The sequence below is a fragment of the Natator depressus genome, chromosome 3 (assembly GCF_965152275.1).
Source record: "Natator depressus isolate rNatDep1 chromosome 3, rNatDep2.hap1, whole genome shotgun sequence".
NCBI classification, from domain to species: domain Eukaryota; kingdom Metazoa; phylum Chordata; order Testudines; family Cheloniidae; genus Natator; species Natator depressus.
Window position 1 is genome coordinate 199979076 of NC_134236.1, and position 20885 is coordinate 199999960.

A 20885-nucleotide genomic window follows, 5' to 3' on the forward strand; every position below is an offset into this window, starting at 1 on the left:
GGAAGTGTGAATCTACTCCGCCCTAGCCTGCTGTACATTAACTAGCCATGTGGATCTCTTCTGATACAAAAAACACACAGATCTCTCAAGTAACTACACCAACGCATTCCAAAGAGATGTAAAAGAACACGTGGACCCTTCAAAGATAAGGAGGGGTTGACAGGATAATAGTTAAGGATGTTTTGTTCGAACTAGCAGGTTCAAGGCTTAGGGTGATAACTAACAACATTTGGAGTGTAATATGTAACTTGTTTACATCAATGTGTAAAAGGAGCAGTCACAGGAGGGGCAGCTTTGTGCTGGTCTAGGGGACAGTGTCACATTATGCTGATTGAAACGGCACCACTGTCGCAGGTGTACTTGTGTTAGTGTACCTGTGGGTCCTATGGGGCCTTTGCCACTGAACCAAGCCTGTGGTCTTTCTTTACGAACATCACTGGGGTCTGCTGAATCAGTATGCTGCACGCTCTGTTCGCTAGCCGCGTTAACAACTTAGCAGTCTTAACAACACTTTGCAGCACTAACATCACCCATCGGCAGAAATATAGGTGCACAGGGGACTTTACTAGCAGAAACTTAGGCACCAATAGGTTAGGCAGCTGCTGAGTAGGGTTCATGAGGATCTACATTTTGGATTTATGTGCCTAAATCCCTTTATGAAGCTAGCCCAGTATTCATAACCTTTAAAATAACTGAAATAAGAATCCCTTGAACAAATAAGGAGTGGTATGAATATGTTTATAGTATGGGCACCTTTACAGGAATTTATGGTAGATACTTTACACTGTGCACTTCATTTTGAAACAGGGATATCATGAAACTCTTGTATAAATTGATCACACTGATGAGTATTGTATTTATTTTTACGTTTTTATTAGAGAAGTTGAAAGTTTCATCTCAGAACTGACCATAACAATCTCTCTTCATTTAATTTGTTTATAGGAATATGTAGAATTGGTTTGTACAAGCATATACAACAACTTAATTGGTGCTTAGTATAATGAAATCAGTAATCTGATTTGTTCTAAACTACCAGTTTTCCATGCAGTCTCCTTTGTATTGGCAGCATGGGCAAATTCCAAGCAGAATGCTTACATGCATTGTTCTGCAGTATAACTACAGCAGGCTTTAAGAACATGCAAATTAACACTGTAGCAAATTGTTTTCTTATCTAACAGACATAAAAAGGTTATTCCTGATATGAAATTCTGAAAATCTGCATAAATATTTTTGTGTAAAATTAAATTAGTTATGTACTTTTCTTTTAACTAGAACTTGAAGTATCAAGAATGCCCACATAATTCATATACATATATATATATATAGGTCTTGTTATGCTAAAAGTCTTCAGAGTTAATCAAATAATATTTGGTGACATACGTTTAATCTGTATTTATTGACTAATAGAATGACTGTGGTCATACGGTTGGCATTAAAGTCATAACTGGTGATTGTATCACATGCAGACATATTTCTAGTAATTCAGTTTACTAATTTTGTCACGTGGCAACATTTAGGTGATTTTCTACAATATTGTGATTTGAAGTGTATAAATACTTTTTACATTTTCAGTTACAAACTTTTTGCCAATAGTCATTTAACAATCTTTAAGATACAATGAACTATAATATCTGGGATCTGCAGCAACAAGATCAAAATGCAATTTCTATACAAGCAATGGATGATGTAAACTTTTCTTAAAGTGCCTAACACATAATTCCTTTAACCTTAGAGCACTGATTAGTTTTGGCACAGAACAACGTATTTCTACTATGTTTACCATTTCAAGAACTTTTACAGGATGTCAGTTTCTTTCAAGAATGATAAAGTTGATATGGCACTTGTTGAAGACATTTTAATGTGGAAATATCTTCCAAAATCACTGTTATCCCAGTGTATTAATTCTGCTGATGAGTTTACAGATATTTGTACTTTCCAATATATGCATTCTCTGCAGCTCAAAAATGTGTGCGCAATAGGAAGAAAATCACCAAAAGAGACTACATCTGTCAGATGAAGCGGATGATTTTTTAAATTATTATTTAGTAGCAGATCCATGTAAAAGGCTTGATGGCAGGCATTGCTGAGTGCCTCCTACCTCACAGCATCTTGCAGGATTGGGGCTAAACCAATAACATACCAAGCATGAGAATAAAAACGGTGAATAGCATGTTTTGATTATGATTGTGTTCCCATCTGAGCTTATGTTAAAATAAAAGAAACATGGTGCTGTATTTTAAGGCCCTGAGCCTACAATCCTGACACAGGAAAAAACACCCCTTGAGATGAATGGAAGGTTTCCTGAGCAGGGAGTACAGGACTGGGCTTTAAGATGTTATGTGCCTCTTTTTAATAGTGTTTTGCTCAATAAGGGAATTTCAGTACTCAAAAGGAATATGCAAAACCTTAAGACGTGGTGGTCTGTGTCTACCGTTGGTTGAAACAGAATGGAAAAGAGCAAAAAAGCCCACTTTCCCTCCTCAGCAATGATGGTTGGAATTTTACGGATACTGGCTTTCCTGGCTTCAGTTTGCATGCTGGAGTTTTAGACTACTGTTGCTGGCCTGCGGTCCATCTCTGCTTCCAGCTTCACCATCTGCTGCATCTCCTTTGCCTGTAACCCAAAACAATCATGTTGTTTCATCATAGAGTATCATACTAAAGCTTGTGTTCAAAATCAAATACATTTTCAGCACAATAGTATCTGAGTGGAATATATGCAATGAACGCTGGAGGGACGTGACCATTCTCCCCCTCTCAGAAAAAATCTGCATATTTTCAAACATCGCTGTTGTTTTTCTGCTGGTACTTATAAGTTACAAAATACAAGGCAACATTCCTAAGATTTATGGGCCACTTTTCAAAGACACACATGATAAAATGTATCTGAAAGCCTCACATTGTATGGAGGAAAATCATGCTGTTTCTGACTGAACTGTCTTTGGAAATGGGACAATGGCTTGGAGACACACTATATCAGCCCTGGCTGAGTTTGGACTGGTGTTGCTTGGGAAACTAAGGGTTACGACCTGTCATCTGGACCCATTTTCTGCTGGCCAATGAAAGACAATAACTGGTGTGAATGATTATTGGACTTACTGATGGCAGAGATTGTTGACATCTTCCTTAAGGTGGCCAAGATGGCTTCATCTAGCTTAGTGATTTTAGCTGTTTATTTTGGCTGTACCCCTTGCTCCTGGCATCCAGGCTTTTGTTGCCTCAAGATTAGGCTACTGCAATGTGCGCTACATGGGGCTACACCTGGAAACTGATGCTGGCACAGATTGCAGTAGCCCACTCATTAAGCAATATATTTCAATACACATTCTTGGTTTGTAAATAGAGTTAAAGGTGTTATTTATACCATCTAATGCCCTAAATTGCTTGGGACCTACTGACTTGAGAGGCTACCCCCTGTCCTCATGTGGCACTGCCAAAAGTTGAGTTTCGAGATGCTTGGGTTAGAAACCCCTGAGTTCAAAGTGTGGGGGGAGGCACCTACCTCTGTGCATTTTCCATGAGGGGCCTTCAATTTCAAAAGTCACTTACCATCCTGCTCCAAAATCACCTGCATATGCTGTCCAGTCTATCTTTACAGCCAGCCTTCTGGGGATAGGGGATGTCTTAAGATTGAAAATACCATTGTGTCTCCCACATGCCAATCTTTTCCCCAGTGTGAGTGGCCACTCTGCTTTTGCTATACAAGGAGGAGGAGTGGTCGCTGGATTTGCCTTACTATGTGAATTGTGTATTCTGATAAGTTGTAAAGGTGCCTACCACATGGGATAGGCATTTTTTATCTAAATCAATAAAGAAGCTCCTACTCAGGGAGTTACATATTCTGTGCATGCAAACAGGTATTTCCAGATGTAAAACTGGGCAAATGAAGGTCCAAAAAAGTCATTTAGATGCACACTTATTTTGCAAAGTAAATGTGGGTTTGTATAGGAGCTATAGATGTACCCCTTTCTGAAGAGTTAGCTCTGTGCATTTTACCATCACATTTGTATACTCAGCTAATTATGATAATACCAAAGGCAACTGTATTATAAATGCATTTAAATCCCATTTTACCTTCCTATGACTTTAAAGTTTGAAATAAATGAAGAAATAATTTTTAAATGAAAATATGGAAACATAACATTAATAAATCCATGTGTACAGCCTTTTCTGAAATACTAGAACTGACTTGCTGTGTTCACTCAGTGTGTGAATTCTGCAAGTGAGAATGAAATTCCACCTAAAATGCAAACTCTTTGACACAGCTTGTATTTATTTCTCAGTAACTGAAGTTATTGTGGTCTTCAATACCCTAATACCTGAGCGCCTCACAATCTTCATCCTCCCAACATCCCAGTGAGGAGGGAAGTAATGGTATCCCCATTTTACAGAGGGGGAACTGATGCACTGAGAGACTAAGGGCTTTTCTACATGAACATACAGTTCACAGAAAGCTGTGGTGTGAATCTACCCACACTAACCTGCCATGGACTAAGTGTCCATGTGGAGCCTGCTGATGCACTTTAGTTCATTTCAAATAGGACTAGATCAAAGCACATTAGCGAATTGTTAATAGGTTTCAGCAGGGTCCACCCAGACAATTCGAGCGCAGCAGGGTAGTTTCACACCCCAGCTTGCCACAAACCAAATGATCATGTAGACAGGCCAGAGGTGACTTGTCCTTGCCCATGGTCACACAGGAAGTCTCGGGCACAGCAGAGACTTGAACCCAAGGCTCTCAAGTCTTAAGCCAGTGGTTTTACCACTGGACCATCCTGTATCTCATGAGCAAAGCCCTGTAACTGTTTTGCAGATTAGTTTAGCCAGAAGGGCGTAACTGTAAAGTGAATTTAGTTCAGAATAATCCTACACCATATGGCCAAGCGGCCTGTTTTTATCAACTGATGGTCAACCACTGCATTCTGAAGTGAACACATGAATAGGATAATTATAGATGAGCTTTGTGGAGGAAGTAAGTACTTGGAGTCAATACAAATCCACCTAGTTAATAGGACCTATGTGTTCAATCCTGCAAGATGCTGTATGTCCTCATCTTCAATGGGATTTGAGGGCACTCAGTACCTCACAGGACTGAGTGCATCAAGGATAGAGTGCTGGCTGCCAGCCAAATTAATTCTTTGTGTAAATATCTATCTCTAGCTCAGTATAGTTACAGTAGATGTGGATAGACTGGGTTTGAGGATGGGATCCCAGTAAATTATCGACTGAAGATTTAAGCAGGTCACTAAATTCAGGCAAAATTCCACAACTGGATGTTTAAACCTAACACAAATATTTTACTGCTGTTGAGAGAAGGGGTTAATATGAATGATGGTTATTAGGAAGCTATAACAGGAAAGCTACAATAGTGTGATTAACAGATTCGCAATAGCTGGAAGCCTCTTTTCTTTAGCCACTAAAAAGCTACAGTATTTCTAGCTATCTAATATATTTCTAGCTATTTTTAGTGTGGCATTACTTTTATTATTCTTATGCTAATATATGTGGAAAATCTGGCTTTTTCGGTCTATCAGCATTAGCAGTTAGTCATATATATGTTAACACTAAAATAGTATCCTTAATCAGTAGATGCTTCTTAAAATTTCAAGCATGTCTTTCTTTAACTACTGATAATATAACAATACAAATCATTCTTTAAGTTTCCTGTCCTTGTTATTATAAGAACGTATCTGTGGGTCTGAGATGCTAAAGCATAAAATATTGTTACTATGTCAGACTCTTAAATATTTAGTGTGCATAAATATTCTTAACAGTGTGTTCATTATGTTAATGGTACTTCCCAGTGCTTGCATTTACAAAGAGTGCTCCAATGAGAATGATTTAATTTCGAAGAAAAGCATATTGAAATAGTAGCTTGCTTATTATAGATCAATCCTACCTTGTGTTTGAGACACTGCATGACAGGATTTCAAAAGCTGTTTGTACAAAAATAATAATGTCAAAATTGAGTAATACAACAAGAAGCAAATAAAATGAATGAAAACTGAAGTTAGACTGAGGAATGAATGCAAGAAAAGAATACATAACACAAAAGGCTAATAAATGTGAGTGCCTAATATGTTAAGCCGGCGAGTGTATCCACCGATAGGTGTCTTAGTCTGCACTGTACATCTGCTATGAAAGGTATCTCCACCATTATGACGTGAAAGGGATATTTAAGACCTTGAGAAGTTTTGATCCAGTTAACTGGAATACATATGACCACTAGCCAGGTGTCAGTGCTCTGGGCCTGATTCTCCTCACACGTAAATCCACTGAAGTCATGGAGTTACATCAGTGGGAAACAAGCGTGACACCGGAATCCGTCTCAGAGCCTTTTATGATAACGGCATGATAAATTCCATGCAGAACAATTAGCAGTGAGGGAACTTTCTAAGAATGACAAATCAAACACTCAAAAGTAAGGAATTACAGAGTTTAAGTTAAAAGCCCAGCCCTACTCCTGTCCCTTGTCTTTATATTGTGCTGGATCCAAAGACTCTCGCTGACTTAAGTAGGCTTTGGATCAGGCCCTTAATCTTTTTATATCTTCATACATTATTTTACCAACTAGTACAATTTACACTGCAAGGGAATTGTCTGAACCAATCAGGTTGCAGCAATGCTGCAGTCAGTGTAGCACAATTACATATTTTTTTCTCATGTATTCACACTGTGCACTTTGATTGGATGTGTGTACATGATGGACATCGCTGGATTCAGACCACTTTGTGCTAGATGGTGGAGGTGGCAACTAGGGTGGACATTATACCTCCCTGAAGTGATTCTAGCATAGTGCATGTGCTTTATCAGCAGAGTTCAAGTTCTGGAAAATTTAGTGAAAAACGTAGGAAATAAATTCATAACCCTGGAAGGGTGACAGCCACTACATCCATCCTTCAGTTCTCTCTCACCTTACTGGGTTTGTGCTTGCATAGTCCACCCTTGAGTTCCTACTTCACTGAGGCCCACCTGGCAATTGAGCTTGTATGATAATTATTGCTCTGCTGGCTCCTCCTTTCAGCAGGGGGAACCACTCAGGAAAAGAGTTTTCCACCAGGAATAAAATTTGATTTTTTTTTTTTTAAAGATGACTGCCAGTTTTCAAGAAAATTTTCTTCTTTTCACCAGCAGAAAGTAACATGGTATTTTAACCAGCGAAGGGCAAACTGATTCTGATAAAACCCTGGAACTGTCACCAATTTTTAGAACAGGACCCACACCAAAAGCTTTTGCGGTTTTGAGATATTTTGAGCATTTTTTTTTCACCCCTATTTTCCATTCAGGACTGGAAACAGAAGTCCCAAAACACAAAGAAAAAAGTTTTTTTTGAGGTATTTCCAGACAGGGCCGACCATGAATGTACTGGAATTCTGGGCGCCTTCCTGCCTAACCTTCCAGTCTCATGAGGTTTGAACAGGTTGGAGGATGAGCTTTGGACACGCAGCCAAGGTTTAGATGGTTATCTGAACCAAGTCAGAACTCCATACTGTTTGAAGTCCTTCCAACCCTACGTTTTCAATTCCCAAAAAGGTGAGCGGGTACAAATAAAAGCTTCTTTGGAGCCAATTTCAGTGGTGACTCACACTCAGCAGAACTAGGGGTAGGTCTGCACAGCAGTTGGGAGGTGCAGTTCCCAGTGTGGGCGCGCACACACGTGCTAGCCCTGCTGCTCAAGCAAGCATCTAAAATTGCAGCGTGGCTGTGGCAGCACCAGGCGCAGCTCAGGCTACCTGCCCAAGTACAATTCTCCCGAACCTCCTGTGTACAGGTGCCAGTGGCTAGCCCAAGCTGCTTCAACCACAGCTGCTAGTTTGAGCAGAGTTAGTGGATCTACAATTGCCCAAGCTGGGAATCCCGTCTCCCAGCTACTGTGTAGATGTACCCTACAAATGGAACTGTACTCTCTTTCTCTCTTTTAATTTAGTAACGCACGTTTCTTGTAACCCCTTTAAATAAAATACCTGCTCATTCTGCTTCTCCAAGACTTCTAGATGCTCAAGCTGAATTTTTCTCAACTGATCCATTTCCTTCGACTGCTTCATTGCTAGCTACAAATAAGAGAAGAGAATTCACATGACGTGTATCACAATTTTTTTTTTATGGATAAATAATTTCCAAAGAATATTATTTATTGGCTGGTGTTCACAGTGCAATACAAAACATTAGAAGGAGGCATGGTCCCCACTCTGGACAGTTTACCGTTTAGGCGATCTAAAATATATACAACAGAAAGCTATTTTAATTCAAACGTCATACTAATGAGTTAAACGTACTTTGCGTAGGTTACTTAAATGTGATTTTAAACTCTGCTTAGGATTTTGACTTGTATGTGATAGAAACCAGTAACAAAAATCCATTTTACGAGCCAATTCTCAATTCAGGTAAATGGAAAGGTGAATTCAGATAAAATTCCCACAGATTTCAGTCAGAATTTAGAAGTTCAGGAGTAGACCCCGGGTCAGGTTGCTGGTGAAGAGAGACCTTGAAATTCAGTTTGAGAATGACTGAGTCTCTAGTTTCTCAAGTTAGTAGAAATCAGTGCTGTCACTGAGATACAGTAACTGAAGGGTACATTTTCAAAATGCTGTGCAGAATCTGGGTGTACATTACTCAAGAGGTGAGGTTCCTGCCAACAAATCACATACATTTGATTTCTTATCAAAATTATACTTACCCTTTTTCTCTCTTCCAGAAACTTTTTAGTGTTGCTGCTGTTTAGTTCTCTTACTCGTCTAAATAAATAAAAAAAAGGATATTGTGCTTGAGGACTTCTTATTTAAAAGTCCAAGAGCCAGAACCACAAATCTGAGTCAATGATAAGGAGATAAATAACGTAGGGGCTTACTTTGCCACCCTTTATGCACTACCATAGACTGTGAGTAGCTCCACTGGGGTGACCAGATAGCAAGTGTGAAAAATCAGGATGGGGGTGGGGTGGGGAATAGGAGCTCATATTTAAAAAAAAAGCCCCAAATATCGGGACTGTCCCTATAAAATTGGGACAACTGGTCACCCTAAGCTCCACTGAGGTCAGTGGGACTAATTACAAAGCAAGGCCCTACTCCGGCTTTAAGTCTTTACATTATATTTAATATTTCTGGCTATCTTGGATGCTGTGACTAAGGGGGTTTGAAGAAACTGATCAAGATCATTGCAAACTAAGTTTGCCTTGATCCTCAGTCTGGAGTCATCCATTTAATTGAGGAGTTTGTTTTATTAATCCATTTGCAGTAGTTTATATTTACCATCTCCTAACAGCGTTTAACAATTATTAAAATCATACTGATTATCAAGAATAAAAAGATATTTTAACGAGTGCTTGACATGGTGCCATTCATAGATTCCAAGGCCAGAAGGTACCACTGTCATCATCTAGTCTGACTTCCTGTATAGCACAGGCCATAAAACTTCCCCAAAATAATTCCTAGAGCAGATAGTTTAGAAAAAAATCCCATCTTGATTTAAAAATTCTGAGTGATGGAGAATGTACCACAACCCTTGGGAAATAGTTCCAGTGATTAATCACTCTCATTGTTAAAAATGTATGCTGTACTTCCAGTCTGAATTTGTCTAGCTTCAACTTCTAGCCATTGTGTTATGCCTTTCTCTGCTAGACTGAGGAGCCTATGATTAAATGTTTGTTGCCCATGTAGATCCCACTATAAGCAACTCATCCCTGAACCTTCTCTTTATTAAGCTAAATAGCTCAAAAGATTGAGCTCCCTGAGTCTATCACTATAGGGCAGGTTTTCTAATCCTTTAATCATTCTCATGGCTCTTTTCTGAACCCTCTGCAATTTATCAACATCCTTCTGGAATGGTGGGCACCAGAACTGGACATGCTATTCCAGCAGTGGTCGTACCACTGCCAAATATAGAGGTAAAATAACCTCTCTACTGCGGTTTGAGATTCCCATGTCTACGTATCCCAGGATTACATTAGCTCTTCTGGCCACAGCATAGCACTGGGAGCTCATGTTCAGTCATTATGACTAATCAGTCATCATGATTAAGGCTACAATTTGATCATGGATATTTTTAGTAAAAATCATGGACAGGTCATGGGCAGTAAACAAAAATTCACATCCCGGGATCTGTCCATGACTTACACTCTAAATACCCCTGACTAAATCTTGGGGGGAAAAGGGGCTGCTGCTGGGGGGTTTCCCTGGGGGCCACTACTCGAGGGGGGGAGAGGCACCCCAGGGGGCCACTGCTCAGGGTGGATGGGACTGAAAGGCTGCTGCTCAGTGTGGGGTGGGTGGGTCTGGGCCAGCGACACCAGCTGCTGGGGGCCGCTGAGCAGTGAGTGCTCTGGCTGCCCCTGGGGCTGCTACTCAGGCCGGTGTGGCTGGCTGCAGAGCTGCTCCAGCAGTGGCCAGTGCGGCTATCCACGGGGCCACGTGAACAGCTGGCCCTGGAGCCACCTGCTTGGGCAGCCCTGGGGTCAGCCGCACTGGTCGCTGCAGAAGTCACGGAGGGTGGAAAGTCACAGAATCCATGACCTCTGTGACAGATGCGGAGCCTTAATCGTGATCCCTAAATATTTTTCAGGGTTACTGCTTCCCAGGATAGAGTTCCCCCATCCTGTAAGCATGGCCTACATTCTTTGTTCCCAGATGTATACATTTGCATTGTAGCCCATAGGGCTAGCCTGCTTGTTTGCTTTATTATATCCTTCCTTATTGGTTTGTTTTATTATAATAGATTTGTACTTGAGTATTTTGGCAGTAACACAAGGAACCTACACACCAGATCCTGTATGATGAACTAAAGCAACTTATCCTGGTTATGTTTGTGCCCTTTAACATAGAGAAGTGATGATGAGCTGAGGCAAGTTAGCATACATGTTTGTGACCTTTGGCATAGGTAAGTGGCTGACTGATTGCCCTCTATAAACCTAAATTTATAAACTTAACTGGTACACCACACAGAACATGGAAATAACCACCACCAAACCGGTTCAGGCCAGAAATAACAGATGTGAGAATAAGCTAATGGTCATAAATATGTATGAATATGCCAGGCTATAGAGTAAGCATACCCTGACATTATGTGGGTGAGGAAATTAAATTTGGACTTGGAGGGTGGGCACGTAAGAGGGACATACCACCATGTTCAGTCAGTCAGTTTTGGTAGGTTTTAAGTTAGTTTCTCTTGGGTCTTTCTATTGCTTTCTAGCGCTCTTGCTTCTCTTAAATTCTTCATCTTCCACTTGAGAACTGAGGAACCTGGACTATCAGAGTCTTTTGGCATGCCAGAGGCAAGGCTGGTTCTTTGTCTCTTACCATCAGGTTATCAAGGAAGGGTGTGAGTGTGTTAATCTAGGAAGTTTTATAGTAAATAATACCACATGTGCCTCCAGAACAATATTAATTCCTTGTTCATTCTGATTATTTTTCCATTTGATTACTATTCCATTTATCTCAATACAAGTCTTTAAGGCTGTATTTTTGCTCTCAGCATGAAAGTCCTTGTCATAAATCCCAAGGGTCCTTGCAAAACTCTGTGCAGCCTGATTCCGGGACAAGAATCTTATCATCTGATCAGATTAATTGGCGAGCCTATAGCCCGTATTATCTAAACAATAACATTCATCCCCTTAAATCAGGCAACAACATTTAGCCATATTAAAACATATATTGTTTGCTTGCGCCCAGTCTGAGTCATTGATGTGTCTTCCTTATTTACCACTCCCCCAATTTTTGTGTCATTTACAAACTTTATTAGTGATGATGTTTTGTTTTCTTCTAGGTCATTGATAAAGATGTTAAATAACGTAGGGCCAAGAAACGATCCCTGCGGGACTCCACTGGAAACAGACCCACTCAATGAGGATTCCCTGTTTATAGTTGCATTTTGAGACCTACCATTTAGCCAATTTTTAATCCATTTAATGTGTGCCATGTAACACTTTATATTGTTCTAGTTTTTTTTTAATCAAAATGTCATGCAGTACCAAGTCAAATGCTTTACAGAAGCCTATTATGTCAACACTATTACTTTATCAACCAGACTTGTAATCTCATCAGAAAAAGATAAAGTTAGTTTGACAGGATCTATTTTCCATATTTTATAGTGTGACAAAATTCCTGCTCTACCGTGGTGGGTCTTGTGTTTATTGGCAGATTTGCTCGCCTTGGAGCTTCACGGCAGCCCTCAGCTTGGCCGTTTTTCTGAACCCACAGTCCAGGTCGACGACTCCTGTGTCTGACCAGGAGTTGGGAGGATTTGGGGGGAACCCGGGCCCACCCTCTACTCCGGGTTCCAGCCCAGGGCCCTGTGGAATGCAGCTGTTTAGAGTGCCTCCTGGAACGGCTGTGCGACAGCTACAACTTCCTGGGCTACTTCCCAATGGCCTCCTCCCAACACCTTCTTTATCCTCACCATGGGACCTTCCTCCTGGTATCTGATAATGCTTGTACACCTCAGTCCTCCAACAGTCCGAGTTCTCACTCTCAGCTCCTAGTGCCTCTTGCTCACAGCTCCTCCCACGCACACCACAAACTGAAGTGAGCTCCTTTTTAAAGCCCAGGTGCCCTGATTAGCGTTCCTTAATTGATTCTAGCAGCTTCTTGATTGGCTGCAGGTGTTCTAATCAGCCTGTCTTAATTGTCTCCAGAAGGTTCCTGATTGTTGTGGAACCTTCCCTGTTACCTTACCCAGGGAAAAGGGACCTACTTAGCCTGGGGCTAATATATCTGCCTTCTACTCTCCTATAGCCATCTGGCCCGACCCTGTCACAATAGTTATCATATAAATAAAAAGAAAGTATATAACTAATGTTTATATATAATACACATTTGTAAAGTGCCTTTCATGGCAAGAATTCTAATGAGCTGACACAAAATAGTTGAAAGAGCTGAATTAGACTAATTGAAAAAATGTGAAAAAGAGCAGTGTCTTCAGTCTATTTTTATATATAAACCCAGCTTAAGTAATTTTATGTCATTAGCAGAAGGTTTTCATAAACCTGGAACATGATTACCAAGGGCTCTGGCAACTGCTGTCTTCAGTCTGTACTAGAAATCTGTAAAACTCCATTGTTTGTTCATTCAGAAGGAACAAGTTCAAGCCCTAGGATCAAAATAGCCCAATGCAGGGCAGGCAATCGAAGGTGAAAATGTTCAACTATTTAGCAAGCCCAAAACCATATGGAAACCTTGAAGGCTCATGGGAAATCATCATATGAACATTGCTTCTACCTGTGTATTCAGAACACCTTAAATTAAAATGGAATTTTAAAGAGCTACAAAACTGCAGCCCAAAACCTGGGGAAAATGCAAGAAGCTGTCACTGAAATCTGTGCCTCTAGTTTCCCAGGTCTGGAGCTCAGACATCAAAACTAGGGATGGCTTTCCCAGATCTGCAGTGAAGACATGCCGAGTGGCTTTCTAGCTTCAGATGTGGTCTGGTCTAGTGGGTCTTGGAGCCCTGCGAACAGGGAATATTGGTCAGGTTTCTAAGACCAGTCAGGTGAAGGACGAAGCTGTGGTCCAAGGTTGGAGGATCAATACACGAAGGATACTACGCTGTCGTCAGAAAACAGCCCCAGCTCCTCTACCCCTCACATCTTTCTTTGGCATCCCCCCCCCCCCCCCCAAAAACTGACTTTGCCCCTTACTAATCTCACACCTATCCCCTTTCATCCCCATAACTTCCCTTCTGCTCCCTCTGGAATGCCTGTTCCATCTCTCATCCCTGCCAAGAGTGGGCAGGGATGAAGGCCATGGGATGCCTTTTCACTGATGCCATTTCTCATTCCCCGAGTGGCACTACCTCGCCTGCTTCTCTGAACCCAAGGCTAACCCAAAACTAGACCCAAGTCTCAACGTTGCCTTCTCAGTGCATCTTAACAACACTAAAAAGTAACTGTTGCAAGTGATATTGCATAGCATTTAAAGGGGAAAAATGGATCAGTGAATAAAAACTAAGGTCCTAATTCTAGAAACACTTTCACACATGTGTAACTTTATCTGTGTGATTAGTTCCATTGTAGTCAGTGGCACTCCTCATGGGTGTGACGTTCAACTCCTTTGTTAGTGTTTCCAAGATTGGGGCCTAAATGATACGATCCACACACACATAAAATTGTCCAGAAACAGCCATCGAAAATATATACAGCATAACAATTAAAAACACACGCCATTTCCCACACATCAAAGCATACTTTAGTCAATGTGTGCACAGATCAATCAATTATACTGCCTCTCATAGATGGATCTGACACTTACCTCTCCCTTTCAGCCTTATTTTTGATAGATTTATCCTGGCTTATGGCTTTGCTGTTTTCCATAGAAATTTTAGCCTGGTTGGCACGCATTTCCTTGCTTTCCCTAGGGAAATACAAACAAAATCATTATAAACTGAAATGTGATAGTTAATGGTTGTTGAGGTAGCTTATTGATACCTTTCTATATAATGGCTAAAGTTGTCTGTGAAATATTAAAGAAGTACAAAGAATAGACTATATAAAGAATATCTTCCTCCTACTGGACTGTATGTTTGAACAGCACTTACAAATATCAGGAGGGTATAGAGAAAACAATTTGAAGGAATGGTTTTAAGCATTTTACACTTTGAATTAAACAGGCTACAAAAATACAGTACTGTCTCTAGTTTAGAACTTTTGACTGAGTAAGGGCTATTATCAGTAATTTAAGAAATGTGACTTGCCTTTTAAAACTACACAATAAATTTACAAAAACTCTGTGCACAGAATGTATGAGCAGAGTACGAATAATATTAACATTTGCTAGTTCTGGCATATCCGTCTTATTTTTATGATTTGGTGTTGTAACCTCAACTAGCGTTTGGTATAGGTTGATGAATTAGAGAAAAACAATTGCAACACAAACAGCACAGATGACAAAATCAATTAAAGTCCACTGAAGTCAATTATCATATATTATCAGTATTTTATCCTACTTAATGCAATTTGGTGCTTTCTGAATACTGCTCCACTCATCTGCTGATCTCTCCCTGTATTAAAAAATACTTTTGTTTTTCTCTCTCTGACTCATTACCAACACATTTGGATGCATTTTAGTCAGAAATGTCAGTTTGACTCTCAGATTTTCTAATTTCTTGTGTGCTCCATACACAGTATCTCTAATTCAGTAAAGTGAAATGGAAAGAGTCAAAGGCAGCTGGACTTTCTGAGAGCCATCTGAGTTCTCGTACATCCTGGAGCTGGATAGCCCCCCCCAGTGTTCAATGGCAATCTTCTGATTGCACTCTTAAGCATTTTTTGTTTTCTGCTTTCTTCTTTGAATCCGGTCAGTCCAAGCATGAACTGTAATTGCTTTCTCCACCATGAGTGGAAAACGTTAGACTCTCCAGCAGATATCTGCATCATTTCAGATTACCGATCTCTCTACTACCACTCTGTACACTGTCTAGATAGCTATTCAGCACGTCTCATTACTCTAGTTAATAGATAGAGAGGCTGAAAGAATAGCATGCTGTCAACTGCCCTTTCTATTCTCAAGATGATCCTTTATTTTCCATGTGTCTTGCTCAGCTGATTCCTGGAAGTTACATATACTTTATGTATTTTATACATTCTACAGGTGATGAAGCATGAAGCCCCTTTTGGGCATTATGATCAACAATTCAACATTTCACATTCAAAAGCATTCTGGTTTGTGGACATGCACAGATGTAACAGTGTTTTACATTTGTCTAAGGCAGAAAAATCCCCAATCTTTATACAAATGGGTTGGATAAAAATCCCAGGGTAAGCGGCGAACACAGAGACAGCAACAAATAAAACCAAAAAGATCCCTAACTTGGATGGCACAGAACATTATTTAAAGTTTACCCATGCACAGAAATCAATGTGTTGTGCTCGGCACCTCTGAAAAATCAGACCAGCACTTAGAACTGTATGGTACAAATGAAAATTATTTTAAATAAGCAATTCAGTACTAAGAACTGATTTCTAAAGATAATACAGAACCATTAAAATACTATGGAGATGTGAAAATTCTAAATCTAAAGCTACGAACTGTGAGGAAAGGATGAAGAAAGTAAATTTCTATATAGCCTAGGTGACACGTTTTCCTGGTAGAGATATCTCTCCACACTGATAGCTTTAGCCCAATGTAGATAAGAGAACAAGGGAAGTAGGTATAGAAAAGAAAAGAAAAACATTTCAAAAGAGATTAGAAGAACTATTCCTCCAGGAAAGAAACTATAATTTAGCAGAATAGATTAGAAACAGTATACTGGTTACAAAATGGATCAGAAAGCAAGACTGTGGATAGCAAACTGGCTGTGGTGCCTTTGTGGGCTGTTGCAACTGCGTAACAGAATACCCCAAAGACTGTCCTAACTTGTACTAGGGAATGACTCTTCCCCGGCTTGGTCCCAGAACTAGGATCTGTAAAATAATGTATTTTTAATGTATTTCATAATACTTCAAAAAGTATCTAATTATAAAATAAACATATTCCTAGGCAGCTTGAATTAATGAGCTAATTTGGAGAGTAACATAAAGATGAGCATATTAAAACCTTTCACTGAGACAATTTCCTCTGCTGGATGGAAAGCATGCAGGTCTCAGCATGGAATCTGTTTTATGGTAAGGTACTACATTATTTCATTCAGGAATTTTGTTAAAATAGAAAATAACCTCAGTTAGCTTCTTTTGATGTGAAGTCGTTTATGCTTTTTGGACTTCCTACCAGACCAATGCTGAGGACGGTCTTTTAAAAATATATATTAAGTAAATTCCTATGGTTGTGGACTTCCTCACATCATAAACTGTGCAATGAGATAATTCCTCCACTTCTATTCTTTGCATGTATAACACTGGGGATTACGCTACTTACCTCCCTTAGTAAAGTCCTTTGAGACCTACTGATGAAAAGTGCTATATTAGAGATAGGCCATACTATTATTTGCATTTAATTTAAAGGGGACAGTGCAGTTAAATATAAAAGCAATCAGGAGTGCTGGCATGCAGCATTTTCTTTGTACTGGAGATTACAACCTGATATTTTATTAAAACAATGTGCAACTGTGAGGTAGTTACACAGAAAAAAAAAAGATAAAGTTTTCACACCCACAGCTCCTATCAACTCCAAAAGGTAGTTGCAAATGCTCAGCATCTCTCTGGTTCAGGCTCTTTAAATTCAAGTTCCTTAGCGTAAATGGAGCTATGACGATTTACACCAGCTGAGGATATGCTTCATTATCCCTCAGTTCTTCCTTTGATAACTTATTTGACTGCTATGATGCTCTACCCTGATAATCCTGTCACCAGTGCACGGGTTCTCAGGGTGCTGAATGATGACACTGATCTGCTCACCTGTCATGAGAAAACTTTAGCTGTTGGGTTTGTTGCTCATGAGCATTAACCAGCAGGGTTTTCAGGAGCTCACACTGCTGGCTCAGATGTAAATCACGGATTTCTTGCTCTTCGGCACTGTGGGTGTTGATCATCTCTGACCACTCTTTAGTGTGCTGCGCTACAATTTCTTTTACCTGTAGAGAAAGAACAATGACTAGTTTGTCAGTATTTCTCACAGTTATAATATAAGGGCAGCCATTAATGCAGTGGAGATCATTTCAAGATAATTAAAAAAATCTTACAAAACACAACTAAATTGCAAGAACTAAAATATATAAAGCAAACTGCTCCACAGTGACATGAAGCCACTAAGGAAACTACAGTGTATTATAAACACCAGATAAAATGCACCCTCACTACTAAGGCTCTCTGTTACCCAGCTGCCCTGTGTAAAATGACTGAATTAATGCCCTCAATTGTACTACAATTCTTTTTAAACCTCCTGAAACGTATGCTTCATTATACAACTGCTAAGCATTCTTGGCTGCCTCAAAAAATATAAAATAACAAAAATCAGAGATGGAGAATATCTAGTGGGATGAATTTCTCTAAGGGCTTAAACACAGGCTCCGATTTTGTGGAGAAAATCTTATTCACACAAAGAAAGCTTATGCTCAAATAAATTGGTTAGTCTCTAAGGTGCCACAAGTACTCCTTTTCTTTTTGCGAATACAGACTAACACAGCTGTTACTCTGAAACCTTATTCACACAGTCAGTTTTTCAGAGAAATCCTATATTTAATACATCCTGAATCGGCAGCTAGACTATATAGCTGTGTCTTATGCTCATTAAGTCAGCAGGGAATCTGACAAGTATTCTTTTTCTTGCTCAGCTCTCAAGACTCACAAGAATAATAAGATTAAAGTTTTGGAAAGTTCCCAAGAGACAATGTGAAGAAGTCTAAACCATCAGAGTTGTTATTATAACAGTATATTGTACTCCAATGATTTAGAAAAGTAACCAATAGAAAGATATACCTTATTATCCCTTCATAATTAGCTATGCTGTTTTGACAAGCTATCCTACTTTTCCATAAATGCACACAAAGTCTCACCAAAAAATCATCTATTTTCAGGTAGGCCTTTTTATAAAGTGCTACTATGGAAACTAATAGCCTTCGGGCGTTCTTATATGGAAGCTAATCCTGATTCTTCAAATCAAAATTGCCATCACAGAACTCCCAAGTGAGACTGATGCCAAGCCCCTCAGGAGCATGTACCCCCTAGACGCACTTCCTCTCAAACGTATTTTAGGCATCTGACCCACAGTCAGATGCATACAGCTAAACAGGCTCGTCCAGTGCACTGAGAGCAAAACAACAGAAGTGAGAGACATTCAAGGGAGCAGAGCACCTCTAAAGGCAACCAGTGCCTAGACTCTCTGCCAAAGGTACAAGCAAACAAAGAACACGTTGTGTGTTAAGAATGGGATTCCGCATTGATAATAAAGAGCTTGCTGCCTTTTCCAAGCTAGGCTGGTATCTCATCTACATAAAAGCTAGTCTCACGTTTAATTATAATTAAATATACTTCCCATAAGAAAATGTATATGGTTTAGTGCAGAAAATGCAGGCAAAGAGCTGCACAGAGTTTGGCTTTTTCCAGCTGGCAGGAAAACAAGCCTTTGGAGGTAGAAGTTTGACCAGACTAATACAGCAAGGCCTCCCATTCAACAAGGTACTTAAGCATGAGCGTAACTTTAAGCATGGGAGTAGCCCCACTGACTTCAGTGGGACTATTCACAAGGTTAACGTTATGATAGTGCTCAGGTATCTTACTAAGTTGGGACGTAGATGCAGAGGAGTGAACCTTATGGGAAACAGCCCAGGGGAAGAAAGCCTTTATTGACAGGCTCCCATAGTAATACTGACCTCCGAACCCGAAAACACTGGGTGTTAGGGAGGGAGCTGAACATACGCATGGAAATAACCAGAAAACATTCATGCTTTTTGGATGGGATTTTCCAAAGGGCTCAGTGTTGGCCTAACGCTGCTCACATGGCAACCAATGGGAGTTTTACCGTTGACTTCAATGGGAGTGGAGTTAGGCCAACACCGACATCTTTGAAAAATTCTACCCTTTATGTTTATCTCAATGTACAAGATGGGATCAGCCCCATCTTTGTAGATGAAGACCCAATAATGCCCAAGCTATCTAGGGGCCCAATGACCAAGGAAGAATTACAAGTGAGTGAAACCACATCAGAAGCAGGTGCATATTCTCAGAAGACATCTATGGTCATAATGTTAGAAAGCATTGTTTTATTTTTTGTTTTGTTTTTTAAAAGATCAGCACTCTAAGACGATACAGGTTAGTAGGGGAGACAGTATAATGAGGCTTCCGGAGACCCCACCGCTTTGCATTCTTGCACAGGTGCCATCCATACTATTCCATATAGGCGGCTCCCATTGTAATAGCCTTTCCAATTGGGTCGAGCCACTGGGTGCTGCACCCTTTCAAAAGCTGGTACAATCCTGGAGAGAACCAAGGCAGGGTTGGCCAGAATTTCTCCTTCATGTTGCAGTGTGATTCCCCCACATGCTACCCAGGACAGGCCTGGGCCTTGAATGCACAATCTCCATATAAGGGGCCTGAGTCTCATTTACACTAAATCCACATTACATTGCTTTAGCAGCACAAACAGACATTAGACAGGATGTAAATATAATTTACTCCCATATTTAGGTTCCCCGTTACATGGTCAGAGCGGTGTAAATAAGAATCAGGTTCAAGGTGTCCATCTTAGAAATATCTTGAAAAACTAAATGACTAATGCAAACACTGGAAATCCTGGGGAAACCAAGTACTGTTTGACTTAGTGACAAAGAGCCTCTAGAGAGCCAAATAAGCACAGAAAAGCAAAGAATTCTAGGCTCTCAAGGGAAGAGATGATCTGATAATTGTTTCTGAAAAGTGGCAACATATATTACAGAGGAACACAAAGGAGGAAATCCTATAGACTGAACAGACATTCTAATACCAATGAAGAAACCAACAACAGAGCTTAGAGAGCTAAGCAAGATTATTATTCAAGTGCTTGATCCGAGGAGACAAAGATAAAAATCTTAAAACTCACAACATGCTCATGGAGAGAGATGCGCTACAGAGGATGCAAAACATTAATTTCCTAGACCTCAAAATAAGCATGCAGCCTAAAAGAGAGGTACTGCTCCTGGTAAAACAAGCCTCTCTGAAATCATGTCTTTAACTGAATATCCTGCAAAGCTGCATGGTAGATTTCAAGTAAAGCAAAATATATCCTGGGATTAAGAGAAATCTGTCAAACAGAAGTGAATGTGAGAAAAGCTGAAATCCTGCCTTTCATTTACTTCCATGTATGTCTAGAGAGACTCAAATCTTCATACAGAACTTTCAGTAACAGTGAAATATTTTTTTCTTCTTTCCCTTGCCTCCTTTTCTTGCTGGATATTAGGAACCTAGTTTTCCAACACAGGAATGTATCTTGCATCTACAAAGGTAGATGTGTGTAAAGTATGCATTTGTGTATTCAAAACAAAATGAGTAT

At 40.0% G+C, this 20885-nt stretch overlaps 1 protein-coding gene across 12 annotated transcripts in view; it reads right to left on the reverse strand.

The window, feature by feature from the left end:
- Positions 1-906: 906 nt before the first annotated feature.
- The window catches only part of PLCB4 (phospholipase C beta 4), a 326000-nt gene continuing 306021 nt past the window's right edge, over positions 907-20885 (reverse strand). For 9 of the 12 annotated variants that reach the window (XM_074949680.1, XM_074949677.1, XM_074949673.1 and 6 more), the window contains 6 exons: positions 17318-17493; positions 14238-14339; positions 8678-8735; positions 7965-8051; positions 5900-5936; positions 907-2614 (listed from right to left, as the gene is read on the reverse strand). In XM_074949680.1, the coding sequence (XP_074805781.1) occupies positions 2526-2614; positions 5900-5936; positions 7965-8051; positions 8678-8735; positions 14238-14339; positions 17318-17493 (549 nt within the window). In that variant the 3' untranslated portion in view covers positions 907-2525. The remainder of the gene's footprint in view (positions 2615-5899; positions 5937-7964; positions 8052-8677; positions 8736-14237; positions 14340-17317; positions 17494-20885) is intronic. The other 3 variants (XM_074949675.1, XM_074949679.1, XM_074949678.1) reach the window with 1 other exon arrangement.